The following is a 14,535-nucleotide window of genomic DNA, read 5'->3' on the forward strand; positions in this document are numbered from 1 at the left end:
CTCAGACATTTCAGGAAATTTTCACATTTTTTGATGAATGTGTTGTTTTTGAACTTTCTGTTATTTTGAGTTTATCTGACCCCGCCCCCACAAAATACTCCATTTCTAGCGCTTTCTGGCCAGCCATTCAATTTTTGTTCTAAGCTAAGGTAGTGGATCTTGTGCCTTAATGAAGGCCATTCTGTGACTCCTCCTCTTATCCTAATATTTTCTGATGTGAAATGCATGATGCTTTGTCATCGCACAAATGAGTTTTCCCACTGCCACTCCACACAATTTGCTGCCACTCCACACAATTTGCGGTCCCATCTTGCTGGCTGGGAATTGAAATATGACAGCGTAACATCATGCGGTTTGTATTGGTAATCACTATCAGTAGGAAGAGAGAGGTACTACTTCTGGTGGCTGCCCAAAGTCTACTTCCAGTCTGTGACTTCATTTTATTTGCTGTGATCCAACTAATGTTGACTATATGTTGGCTGCTTTTCATTCTTATGAATGAACAGCCAGTACCTGCACACAACGGCATTTCACTATTGACACAGCTGAAAAGATCAGATGTTCCATGCTGCAATGAAAATGTGAATCAAGCCTCAAATCTAGATCAGCCTTCTCAATCTGGAACCATAAAGATAAAATTCCCATCAACCCCAGAGCTAATGGCCACTGCATATGTTGTTGTTGTTTAGTCTTTTAGTCGTGTCTGACTCTTTGTGACCCCATGGACCAGAGCACGCCAGACACTCCTGTCTTCTACTGCCTCCCGCAGTTTGGTCAGGCTCATGTTTGTAGCTTCGAGAACACTGTCCAACCATCTTGTCCACTGCATATGGAGGGCCCCATATTGGGGAAGGCTGATGTAGGTGGTATCTAAAATGCAGAAACCCTAAGCTGCCTTGCAAAGATCAATACATAAAGATAGAAGTGAACCTCATTGTCTTCAGATAAGTCTCACTAAGCTCACTAGGACTTGCTTCTGAGTAAACATGCTTAGTGTCTCACTGCACTGCCAGTTATGCAATATTTAGTAGCAAGTGGGATCAGTTTTAATTGATTCTTCCAACCAACTCAGTATGTTTGATATCTTTATTAGATGAAGATTCCTCTCTTTCTAGATGGAAGTTGTTAGAAACCCTTATGTTACCATATTATCATTTTGTTGTCATACTGACAGAGACGAGAACTTTTGTGTCTTCCAGTTAATCTAAATAAGAAAAAGTTCATTATAATTTTGTACAAGATGCTGATTGTAGCATTTTTTAATTCAAAGAAACATCATGAAAATAGGGCCATGGGTGAGAAGCTACATCTCTCTATAGATGTGACATTCAGCCCCCTAATATGTATCTTTACTTGGAAGTAAGTCCCATTGCATTCAGTGGGGCTTACTCCCAGAAAATTTTATATGCGATTGCAACTTTAGTTGTTCAATATAAATGCTTAAAAGGAATTGAATGGCCAGCTGAATTACTGGAGTAGCTAGGGATTGTAAGCATTTTAGCCAGCACCAATCGTTCCGAAATATTTTGGGTAATGACTGCAAGTATTTACAATTTTTTTTGGTTTAATACACCTGCTTGAATAAGCAGCTAAGTGGTTGGAGGTATGAGTAAGAACTGGTTTAGTCTTACAGTAGAATATGAAAGTAAATTGTCAGAGTGAATTTTAAAGATAGAAAATAAAGTTACAGTTAGAGAAGTAGAAAAAAATGTAACACTTTGTTAAATTGTATTTCAAAGCACCTCTGACAAGAGCCTCAAAGGTATTAATGCAAGTTTCCAATTATTTTTGGAAGCTGAACTTAATTGTATCTTTTAAAGATGAAAAATGTCCTGATGAGTCTAAGCCTTATGTCACACATCAGAGTGGAAAATTCTTTTTTTTTTTTGGGGGGGGGGTGAAAAATCTTTCACAATCCTTTCTAAACTTTCTTTCCAGAGCAAAAATGAATGACCTCAGCTTGTTCTTTGCAGCTTATGGGTTTCTAGAGATATACCACTTGGGGGCAGCATATGCTCTTTCCAAACATGGCAAGAAATTACTGGAGGTTGTGAAGGCCTTTGCAGGAGCTTCTTCAGGATCTGTGACTGCCACTGTTCTTTTAACAGTGCCCGAAAATATAGAGGTAATTGAAAAAGAACCTGCAAATCTTTAAAAGATAGCTTAAATCTACTCATTTGGGATGCTATCAACTGAAATCATAATAATATGACCGGTATCTTGCACACCTACAGTGCAGCTACATGCTTTTGCTAGCATATTCCAAATTAAACATTTTGGAGCAGTGATAGATTTATGAAACATACTCTTATCTTTTACTGTCACCCTTTTGCCTATATTGTGTGTTGCAAGATTATATGTGGGGAAATGGGCAGTGACAGTGAATAATATTTTTTTTGACCTGTACAATTACTTTTCTAATTCTTACTTGGTTACTTTGTAGTATGTATGCAGAAGTAAGTATTTGTGACAATGGACAATGTAGGCGCAATCTGTTTGTAAAAATAATGAAAACATTATTAGTAATTAGTAATTGTAATTGCTTATTCCTGGTAATTAATGATTTGTCGTTTTCAGTTTTCCTAATTGGTAGCTAGAGATAACTAAGAAAGCAAAGCCATCTATGACATATATCTTTTGATGATGATGAATATATATATATATATATATATATATATATATATATATATATATAAAATCATCATCATCAAAAGAAGTCAGGGCGGATCACAGATCTTCACAGTGATGTGAAGTGATGTGAAGGCACTCATAGAAGTGATGTGAAGGCACTCATAGAAGTGATGTGAAGGCACTCATAGAAGCCAGGAAGATTAGAAGCAGGAATGTGTAAAACCTCTCACTTTGTTTCTGAAGATTCTTCTCATTTTCTGCCCCACAACCTTGCATATACAGTGGTACCTCGGGTTAAGAACTTAATTCGTTCTGGAGGTCCGTTCTTAACCCGAAACTGTTCTTAACCTGAAGCACCACTTTAGCTAATGGGGCCTCCCGCTGCAGCAGCAGTGCCACCGCCACACAATTTCTGTTCTCATCCTGAAGCAAAGTTCTTAACCCGAGGTCCTTTCTTTGGGTTAGCGGAGTCTGTAACCTGAAGTGTCTGTAACCTGAAGCACCTGTAACCCGAGGTACCACTGTACTTGGAAGCCAGCAGGGATGGAGAGCCTGCCGCCCATCCAATATTGTTGGATTGTGGCTCCTCTTGGGTCTGATGGGAGATGTAGTCCAACCACATCTTTAGAACCTAAGCTGTCCCACTCCTTCTCTAGTGTGAGCCACCAGCTGGGCCTGCAAACTGATGGAGATGATGGAAAGCAATCAACCTGCAACTGTATGGATGATGCCAGTGATCATAGCTATCCAGTCATCCAACTGCTCGCTTGTACACTGTGGTGTTCCATTGACCACCACACAATGCTTGTAGTAAGGGCGGACATTTTCCTCCTTGCTCAAATGCTCCGTAGCAAAGCTGCTTAACAAACTGCCCCTTTTGTATATCTTTTCCTTAAAGAACTGCGGGAAATTGCGTTTAGGCATGCCAACATGGACTCTGCCTGATAAGCTCAATGGGACGCACATCTGAAGGAACATTTCGATTCACATCCTGATAATACGACTTCTCAGTGTAAATCTACCCTAACAATCCACCAGCCCCTGGAACAGAATATAAATCTGAATGAATCTGACACGAAGTGGGTTCATGATAATTATCTGCACTAGTGGAACTTCAGTATCTGCTTCAGAAATCAGAACTGCTAAACACAGCATCTATAATTAGAAGTGTATTTTTTAACAACACAGCAATTCAGTGACTCTGTGGAACGTGCTGCTTGTAGTACGTGCTAACAATGTTTGTGACTCCGCAGTTCAAGGCAAATGCCATTTTCTTTAAATCGCAGTACAACAAAGTTTCTGTTCTTCCTCTTTCAGTTATCTCAGTGCTACTGCTGCTGGTTCTCACTGAAGCCCAACAGCAGTCTATATCTGATCAGGAGTCATCTGTTGAACCTGCCATGTGATCCGAAAAACACACTACCACCCTTGGTTCTCTGTATCATATTTTCCCCAGGCCATTGCCAGTACCCTTGGTCACACCCTTTCAAAGGCTTTTGCAAGTGGTGGGAAATCACTGCTGTTTAACTAATTTTCTCTTAAATTTCCACTGCCGTGGGTATTGCCCATATGCTACCTGCAGCTGTTTAAGCTGTTTTTGCATTTTAATGAGCATTCATCTTAGTAAATTACAACTCCTAGTCTGTGGCATTAAAAATAACTGAAAATTGTCACCCACAGCTTTCTGTGATTTAAATCTGCATGATTCTTTCAGTCTATTCAACGATGTTCTTTGCTTGTGAAGGATCCGATAAGAGTTTCCCATTCAGTACATGGTCTTTTGGCTGACTAGAATTTCAGGTGTCACTAAACATTTTATTAAAACAAAGGTAGTGATTTGTAGGTAAGCAGAAATGAAATTGTGTGTGTTTTCAGATTAATTTGATCATGAGAGTCCTAAGAAATGTGGATTCAATGGTAATAAAAACAAATACAAAAACTGCCTAATCTTTCCCACTCAACTAGCTTATTATGCTTATTATGGTACAAATGTTTTTATTTCAGAAATATGTTTTGTAGAGTTTGTAAGAAATGAATAGAAAAATAGCATTGTACATAACTATATTTTTTATGAGGGAGGGGTCTTTTTCAGGAGTGTACCAAAAATACCTATGAATTTGCAGAAGATCCTAGAAAACTATACTTTGGACCACTAACACCAAGCTATGACAAAACTTAGGTGGGTATTTCTTTTTACAAATGTCCTCTTAAATTTGGTTTCATGTAAAGCCCCAGAGAAATGCTGCTGAGAGGATTCTGTGTGGATGGCGTCTTGTAATAACTGTGGAGAAACAGCGCTTTCCATCCTTCCTAAATTATTTAGATGGTGTTTAATTATTAAGGCTGACTAATGTTTATCATTCTATTTTTCTGTAGGGGCTGCATTGATTCAATTCTTCCTCCTAATGCTCATGAGATAGCAGAAAATCGGCTCTTTGTATCAGTCACTAGTGCTAAAAATGGAAAAAAATCATTTGCTTTCAAATTTTGCCTCCAGGGAGGATCTTGTTAAGGTAGGAGAGCTGCAGATCACGTCTATAAATGGAAATGAACGACTGTCTCCAGGGTCTATGTGTTTGGTTTTTTATTAACTGTGTCCTGAGAACTCGTCATTCAGTTCAGTTGAGTAACTATGTTGCTTCAAGAAGGACTGCTGACCTGTTTAAAGTAAGAACTGTGTGATCTAAATGCTTCTGCAATGCTCACAATTGGCCCTATTTTATTTCCTTTAAAAATAATGATTCCCCCTGTGATTTTGTAAGTGCGTAAAAGAACTGGTTCTTATGTCAGAACAAAATGCTAACAAAAGGCCAAGACAGGGCTTGATAATCATTCCAAGAAAGCAAGAGACATCTACCGTATGTTTCGCTCTATAAGACGCACCAGACCATAGTTTTTGGAGGAGGAAAACAAGAAAAAAAATATTCTGAATCTCAGAAGCCAGAACAACAAGAGGGATCGCTGCACAGCGAAAGCAGGGATCCCTCTTGCTGTTCTGGCTTCTAGGATAGCTGCGCAGCCTGCATTCACTCCATAGGATGCACACACATTTCCCCTTACTTTTTAGGAGGGGAAAAAGTGAGTCTTATAGAGCAAAAAATACGGTATATGTATCACAATGCTCATCCAGCTTGTAGGACGCTCCTATTTTCATCAAAGAAATGTTGGAGGGCATGGAATAGGATGTCCTCACTGCTATTTTTCTAGAAAAAGAGATGCCGGAACTCACCATGAACATCACCCTCTTTCTCTTAGAATAGCAATGACACTAACCTGAGAGGTGCCAGAACTGAGTTCTGGTGATTTCCCACTGAAAAAAGGCCCTGGATGTCCCTATTTTTGCCGAAGAAATGCTGAAGGGAATGGAATAGGATGTTCCTATTTTCATTTGACAAATGTTGGAGAGTATTAAAAAAATTGTCCAGTAGCACCTTAGAGACCAACTAAGTTTGTTCTGGGTATAAGCTTTCGTGTGCATGCACACTTCTTCAGATACATTGAAACAGAGGTCACCAGACCCTTATATGCATCAGACCAACATAGCTACCTACCTGAATCTACAATTGTTGGAAGGTATGTTCTTCTTCCCGATTTAGTTAGGAAAAATATATAGACTACTTAATCAGAAGAGATGCCCCTTTAGCCACAGCATAACTCTTGACACCCCTGTAGCTAACCTGGCCTGCTAATCTTCAGATACGAATGGTATTTTTAAAGTAGGATTTTGTCGCAATGGTCCCCTGCAAGGCTGGAGTGCTCTGCTGAATGATGGTTTAGAGGATGAGAAAGACAGACCTTTATTCATTTACCCATCCGCTTATACTTTGTGTGGTTGATGAAGCAACACCGGGCCCTCTAAAATGAATGAGCGCAGCATAGTTACATAGATTTAGATACCTGAATTTACTTGCAGGTGTATATTCCATTAAGCTTAGTCTTCATGCTTCATGTGCCTCTTTTAAGTGGATTTTAACTACACCCTATTTCACAATATCGCTCCTGCTTGTAATATATGTGTGTGGATTACGAGAAATAATGTCTCAAAATCCAATAGCCTATGAATTATTAAGGAGTGCGTTTGAGGGTCTGGTGCAGCAAGAGAAAGCAGAGTAAATGTTATTTCTGGGGGGGATGAGAGAGCATCTTAAATGGAGAGCAAAGCTATCCCTGCTACAGGTTTTGAAACACCCAAGGCTGCTTTTCCCTTCTTGGGGGGTCACCCTGTCTAGCTTCAGCTGGATCCCTGCTGGCCCATTAATGCTCACCATCCCTTCCTGAAGACTTCTCCTCCTGCAGCTTTGGATCTTTAAACCTGCAGGAGGACTCCTTTCTCATTCTGCTCTGGAAGTTTTGTCCTTGATCACATGGATGTCAAGAAGCCACAGATTGTAAACAAAGAGAAGAGGCATTGGGGAGTTGTTAAGCAATCCTGATGTAGGAGATTCTGCCATTCAGCTTAGCTTACGGTGATGTGTGTGGGATAGACTGTTGCTTGTCTTGCTTATATACTGCTCCACCTAAGGGTATCTATTGAACTTTAAAGTCAAAATAACAATAAAATAAATATAAATACGACCACCATCTCTGGGCTCTGACCTCTGATTTGGACCTGTCTGTCAGTTCTAATTTTTGGCCGCCTAGGAAGTCAGTTATCTTGCTAAACTCATTATGCTTTATTGGCACTGTTGGCAACCATATCATAAAAGCTCTTGTTACGCTCTGATGGCTTCCAGTGAATCATTCACACAGCTTGCAGCACTCAATAGGTAATAAACACTTTCAGGGGCACCTTAAGAATGGCGTTGAGAGGATGGAGAAGGGAAAGTGGGGTAAAGAAGCAAGGTGTTCTTCACACAAAAAAAGGTTCATTTGGAAGTGCAGCAAAATCTTACATTTGATTAGCATCTCCAAAGGGAAATTTTGAAGTTTAGTGACAGCAGATCCTAGATTCATGTAATTTCAAATAAACAGTTGACTGCATGGCATGCACTTGGATGATAGATCAACAGAAGACAAGCACAAGTAGAATAATGAGACAGAGGTTGATAGAATGTATCTGGATGGTTTTTGTTTCCCACTTCAATCAATCTGGCCCTGCCCCTCTGCTTTTTTGTTTTGTTCTTGGCATGTGTGCAAGTATTCCTCTGCCTGGAGAGGCACACTTCTTTAGAAGATCCTGGAAATGTGCAATAATGAATGTTATCATTCTCAGTTATCATGCCATGCTTTTTCAGGTGGGGGAGATGGGCAGCATGGAATATTCATTTCAATTATTCCCATTTTTTTCTTTCACATTTTTTTAAAATGCTGAGATATTGTGCAAGAGTGATATCTACCTATCTGATTAAGGCTTGCACTAGAGGGATGGAGAGGTCTTCACAAGACCTCTGTATCAAAATACTTTTTGAGCCCCATGCATGTATTTTGATTGGTGTCTTAGGTAATCCCTCACTTCTACTATGTGAAGCTCTTAAGAGCACAGCTCCGCCTAACTGGATTGCTGAAATTAGAACGTGCCTTAGCAAGTTGCCATTGGCGGAAATAGACATGTTTGTATTGTTTGGGCTGCAAGAAACAAAATGGCTGCAGGGAGTTTGGGTGGAAGTAGGAGTGTAGTATAAAACACCACCCACTGGAAATATCATTATACGAAGACAATGAGCTTCCACCCCAACACTGACCTCAGATTTTATAACAGGTTATTTTTACTTACTGAATTTTCGGCAACAAGGGAAATCTGGATTTTTTTTAATGTTTATGCTGGCATTTTGATGTTGTGGTGGTGTTGTCACTGCAAAAAACAAGGGGCAGTACCAGTTCTACCTTGTTATTATTGTTTTATTTATTAGATTTGTATACAAAAAAACTTGCATACGTGAGGCAGTACTGATTCTACCATGAACTTCCATCTGGAAGCCCCTTCAGTCACTCACATGCTGGCACAAGGAAGATGCAAGGCTTGGTGTGTGGTGTTCTGAACTGTCTATATACACAGAACTGAAGTGAAATAATCCCAAAGGGTACCTAAAGCCATTAGCTGGATCAAAAAAGATCAAGAGTTTGGGCAGAAAACAATGTCTTCATCTTTGAAATATTATTGCTATATTTGCACTCTGTATGTTCATGGCATTGCAAATTTGATGTTAATTTGAAGCCAAGACGTTGCACTCACTCAAAACAACACCAGTGATTAAGGGCTGACTTTGTCTTATTAGGAACAGACTGTTCTGATTAGAAATAACAGTGACAATTAAAAAACCTAAGAGTCTAGTTATATTATAATGAAGGTTTGCCAGTATGGTACCTATGATGCTGCTAATCTTCTGAGTCCCTGCCCACCTCACTGCTCCTTTTGTTATTAGGTGGCAAGGATGGTTAGGATTTTTTTATCCCCCATTTGAAAAGTACATAGAGCTGAAAGAGACACTCAGAAGACTGATTATGTTTCCTACTTCCTCTTTCAACTCAGTGTGCTTTTCAAGGCTCAGACTGGGACCTGAGCTGCTAAATTGACAGCAGAGAGTTGGGGGGGGGGAGACGCAATCCGAGATGCTGTAGGAAGGGAAATGGTGTGACTTTGGGGAGGAAGGAAGAGGAAAGAATGACCCCACCAGTCAGGAGAAAGAATGGAATACCAGATAGATAGATAGATAGATAGATAGATAGATAGATAGGCAGGCAGACAGACAGACAGATGAGAGATAGATATAGATAGATAGATGATAGATAGATGATAGATAGATAGAGATAGATAGATAGATAGATGATAGATAGATAGATAGATAGATAGATGATAGATAGATAGATGATAAATAGATAGATGATAGATAGATAGATAGATGATAGATAGATAGATGATAGATAGATGATAGATAGATGATAGATAGATGATACATAGATATAGATAGATAGGAGATAGAGATAGAGATAGAGATAGAGATAGAGAGATAGAGAGAAAGAGAGAGAGAGAGAGAGAGAGAGAGAGAGAGAGAGAGAGAGAGAGAGAGATTAAATCCATTAAAATGTGTGGGTTGGCTTTTTTGTTTTTGTTTTTGAAATTGCATCTTTTTGCACAGATTTCACCTGCTCATCCATCATCAAATCACAGATCACATCTTCCCCCATTGACATTACTCTAAAAAGTGTAGAACTGGTGCTTTCTACCAGTGCCAAAGTGTAAAAACATGGATGTGAGACATGGACCTTTATAAATCAGAATTTTTACGTAGGACCTCCTAAAAACAGTCATCAGATTATAGTTCACTTCTGTGTCCACATTTGTATTCTTGGTGGTTTTGTTGTCCTCCTATGCAAAAATCATGATATATGAAGATCAGTGTTTGGGTTTTTTTGGTGCTGACAAGAAGCACACCTGTGGCATTTTCTTGTACTGTGTACCAGTGTAAGCTTTGATTTTATGGTGGAGAACTCTTTCTAAAATCATGCAAATTTAAGAGGATCCATTTTAATCCACCAGACCCAGCTTTTACCAAGATTCCATGGTCAAGCAAATTGTGTGTTGCAAGGTGGGGTGGGACTGAAGGGGAAGAAGTGGCCAGGGAGAGGGGCCTAAGAACCAACCAGAGGGGGGGCGGTTCTCATGGCATTCTCTTAAACATCACAAATCTTCCCATGGGCCCCCAAAGGTTAGAAATCCAGGTCCAGATTCGTTTATAGTCATGACACTGGCGGATACTGATCAATTCATTCATGAGCAGGCAAATGAGACTGTTCTGCTTTGGTCATCACTCATTGTCAGGGATCAGGCTGGGGAGTACTATTCTGATGAGGAGTGGTAGGAACCCCTCTCTCTCCCTGCTCAGAACCAGGATCCTGGGACTTCACCTGAGCAGGAGAGCAGTACTGACCTGGTCACAGTTCGGAAGACGGGAGTTGGACAGACTCGGGAGGCAAACAACAAGAAAAGACAGAACAGGAGGAGAGAGAGTTAGCTGAATCTCCCTCACTGGAAAGTATACAGCCTCTTAGTCCCAGGGCTAGAAGATTGGATAAGGTAACTTCTCAGAAGGCTAATTGTCTGAGAGATTGGGTAATATCTGGTCCTTCTTCCAAGTAGCTCAAGTCATGGCAAATGGGCTTTATCAAATATTCCCCTCTAAAAGTAAAGTGGGTGACCACTTTACTTTACTAACAGCATAGCAGTAAAATCAGGCCATCCAGAAAGATCGGAGTGGTTTCAACTTTAAGGATTGTATACTGCGGATGTTGGTTATCATTAAAAAATAATAACAATCCAGCAACCCTAAAATTAGAAGACCAAGGGCTGTGAATTTACCTCCCTCATCCAACCATAGAAGCTTGGAAGCACTAATGGACACACCATTATGACCATGTTCATCGATGGGCATATGGTCCGCTGCTGCCTCCCACTTCCCTCTAGTCACTTCTGTCTTCCCGTCTCCTATAATGATAATAAAACAGTAAGTGTTGGATACCACCCTTCACGAAAACTTACTATAGTTAAGGATATGTTACCTCAAAGGAAAACTAGCCCAAACAAAAGAAATGGTCCCGATCCTTCATTTGTCTTTTTCCTTAGAGAACTTTGCAAGACTCCACCAGGCTCTTTTCCCACCAAGCCAGGAGAAGATGGTATCGCTATACCAGGAAGGATATGATGATGCCATACATTTTTTTTACTAAAGGAAAATTGGTTTGAATAGATTATATGTGTCGGAAATTAACAAAGTCTGATGGCTGTCAGAGCAAAGCTACAAACACTCCAACAGAGCCGAAGGGATTGCTGTCACAATTTCTGTTTATCTAAAATGAATGCCATAGGAATTGCATCTGTCGCTGTCAAACAAGTGTTTATATATAGGTGTATTGGATGGAATTTGTAAACAGGTTTGGATGCAATGGAATTGTGCTTGCATAGTAAGAGAATCTGTTTAATAGGGCAGCAAGAAAGAAAGAAAATCAAAGGGTTTTTATTTTTCTTGCCATGGAAATGCTCAAAAATGATTTGCTGACATTAATTAGATTTTAAATATATGTTCAGTTTGTGGCTGGAAAATATACCCTTTCTACACAGAGTTGCAAACTCACGTTCTTTGCAAGTAATCCTGTTTGTGTGCCCATTAATTGACTTAATCATTTTCATTTTTATTGTTTTTTCCCCTGTGTACTCTGAAGCATGAACTCTAATTATAAAGAGGCAGTGGGATACAAAACAGCTTAATTGCATATCTTTTAATTGTTACGCATATGGATTTTGCTATTAGTACATCTTGTTCTTCAAATAAACTGCATAACTTTCTACATTTGGATTTGCGTAGTGCAGTGCTTCAAATGACTAATTCTTGCATTCTGTCACGTATAATTCTTTGCGGGGAAAAAGGTGGCAGTTAAATTTATTTATATTTGCTGACAAAGTTCCCCCAAAGGAGGGAATTTGCCCAAATTGAAGTAGGAGTCATGCAGGGCTTAAGTTTCCAGTGGCAATTGTTCTCCCGGTATAATGTCTGAAGACCCGGCTTCCTGTGGTTAGCAGGGAGGGAGCCAATCAGCCTTCTTAGTTGAGTGAGGCTGCCATTTTGTGACCCAGGTAGTCCTCAGGACCTGTCTCAGTGTGTTCATTGCTTCTGACCATCACATATTTGGGGCACAAAAGGAATGATTTTGCTCAGATTATATAATTTAATGGATTATGAATAAGTTTCCAAGCACAATTCAAAGTGTTGGTGCTGACCTTTAAAGCCCTAAACGACCTTGGTCCAGTATACCTGAAGGAGCATCTCAACCCCCATCGTTCAGCCCTGACACTGAGGTCCAGCTCTGAGGGCCTTCTGGCGGTTCCCCCACTGTGAGAAGCCAAGTTACAGGGGACCAGACAGAGGGCCTTCTCGGTAGTGGCACCTGCCCTGTGGAATGCCCTCCCACCAGATGTCAAAGAGAAAACAACTACCAGACATGGAAGACATCTGAAGGCAGCCTGTTTAGGGAAGCTTTTAATGTTTGATGTATTGCTGTATTTTAATATTTTGTTGGAAGCTGCCCAGAGTGGCTGGGGAAACCTAGCCAGATTGTGCTCTGTCAATCATTCAGTTGTTTCCAATACCTGGTTTGAACTTAAAGAACTCAATAAAAAGATGCTCTGTGTACACACATAGGAGAATAATGTGTACAGCCAATGAGTAGAGCTGTGGACTGTTTTTCACTTTACATTGTAGTTTGGGTCCAGGGTTGTTCCCTCTCTCTCTCTCTCTCTCTCTCACACACACACACACACACACGAGAGAGAGAGAGAGAGAGAGAGAGAGAGAGAGAGAGATTTCTTTTATAAATATGTATGTTAATTTCCCCCACAATTTAGCATTTTGGGAATGATAGAAATGGGACTTACTTTAGGGATATTTCATTCCTTTCATCTCCCTGTTGTTTGCTCTGCTTCTCTTGAATGCTCGTTTAACCAGGAGAATTTCTAAAATTAATTCTAGAATTGATGCATGCATTTTTAATTTTTATTTTTGCTTAAGCTTCACCTCTTTCTTCCTGTTCAAAATTCTTTGGGGTAGTGTTTTACTCAAGTTGTCTTGTACTAATAAAACACCACACAAAATCTTATCATCAGATTTGGTGCAGTGTTTTAACCATGCATGCAAGGGCGCATGCACACAAAAATATACTGATGCAAGCACCCATAGAAGGATTGATGAAACATTGTAAAACAGTGTGCATTGATGATTAAGAGAAAAGGAGATAGACTAAGCTAGAGGCTAGAGCAATTTCTGTAGTAAGAGCATTCAGCCCCCACCCCCTAAAAAAAAACCAAGGCAAGTTTTTTTGAGGAGGGGTATTTAAAGTTATTGTTGGAAATGGTGAATTGTTTCCATGGTAGATTTCCCACTCCCCACACACCATTTTTTTGTAGTAACTGCAAAACTGACTGCAGGTTTCCCCTGAATGCCACCTTGACCTGGAGTGACACTGCATTAAGAAGTTGCATCGTTCTTGGGGCAGGAATGCCCCAAACTCTTATCACTTTGGTTGTCGCTTTTTCCTCTGCCTTTTCCAGATATGTGCTATATATGTTTGAAATGAAACGACCCCTGCTGTATCCTGCATTCTTAAAATGGCTGAAATGAAAATTGGAACGAAGAGAATTTGATTTGATGTAAAGGGCAAATTTACAAAATGGACTTTCTGAGGTGTGGCAGCGGTGATGTATAAAACTATGACAACTTGTGTTGAATAAGCAGTCAATAATGCCTCATGCTGCTTTGTTCTTTCAGATTTCTGTTATGTAGTTGACAGTTCCATAGTTTCTAAAGAATAGTCCTAATGTGGTAGATCATGACTTCAGTGCAAGACATTCCTTTTAAGCAGCTTGGCCTCCTTTTTAAAAAGGCTGTAAAGACCTTGATTTTGACCTGATCTTCAATAGGCAGATAGCAGTGAAGGAAGATCATTGAGGTCATGCATCCTCAGTGACCTCTATTACTGAAAAGGTGACTACTGCAGTCCGAAAACAATGCTCTTCCAAGACTAGGGCATTCGTTTCAAGATGGACTGCATGGAAATGCTCACACCTGATTATTCACTGTCAAACTGCATGCAGTCTCTCACTGCTGAGAACTGATCTCATCAGGCTTTTTGTGTGCATTACCAAATTCACTTGAAAGAGTAAATAACAGATGGCTATTAACTGATTATTATTTTTTTAGAAAGAATAATCCACCAGTGATTTTATACATTTGGTACAATACCTGCTCAGTACAAAGCTTCCTGAATCCCTTCTTTTCTAGGCTGAAAAATTCCAGTTCTTTCAGCCACCTCTTTGAATTGCAGCTGCATTTTAAGTAATCACAAGAAAAGTCCTGCTGGATCAGACCAAATGCCTGTTTTTGTCCAGTTTCACACAATAACCAACCAGATGCCCCC

General features: G+C 39.9%; 1 protein-coding gene across 1 annotated transcript; it reads left to right on the forward strand.

The window, feature by feature from the left end:
* Positions 1-1,291: 1,291 nt before the first annotated feature.
* Positions 1,292-11,315, forward strand: PNPLA4 (patatin like domain 4, phospholipase and triacylglycerol lipase; the record flags this gene model as incomplete). Its single annotated transcript, XM_082221169.1, is given in 8 exon segments — positions 1,292-1,359; positions 1,939-2,125; positions 4,724-4,800; positions 4,802-4,810; positions 5,008-5,095; positions 5,097-5,144; positions 11,113-11,283; positions 11,286-11,315. Coding segments are annotated over 8 exon segments (678 nt in total).
* Positions 11,316-14,535: the final 3,220 nt, after the last annotated feature.

The sequence above is a fragment of the Podarcis vaucheri genome, assembly GCF_965113315.1.
Source record: "Podarcis vaucheri genome assembly, chromosome: 4".
NCBI classification, from domain to species: domain Eukaryota; kingdom Metazoa; phylum Chordata; class Lepidosauria; order Squamata; family Lacertidae; genus Podarcis; species Podarcis vaucheri.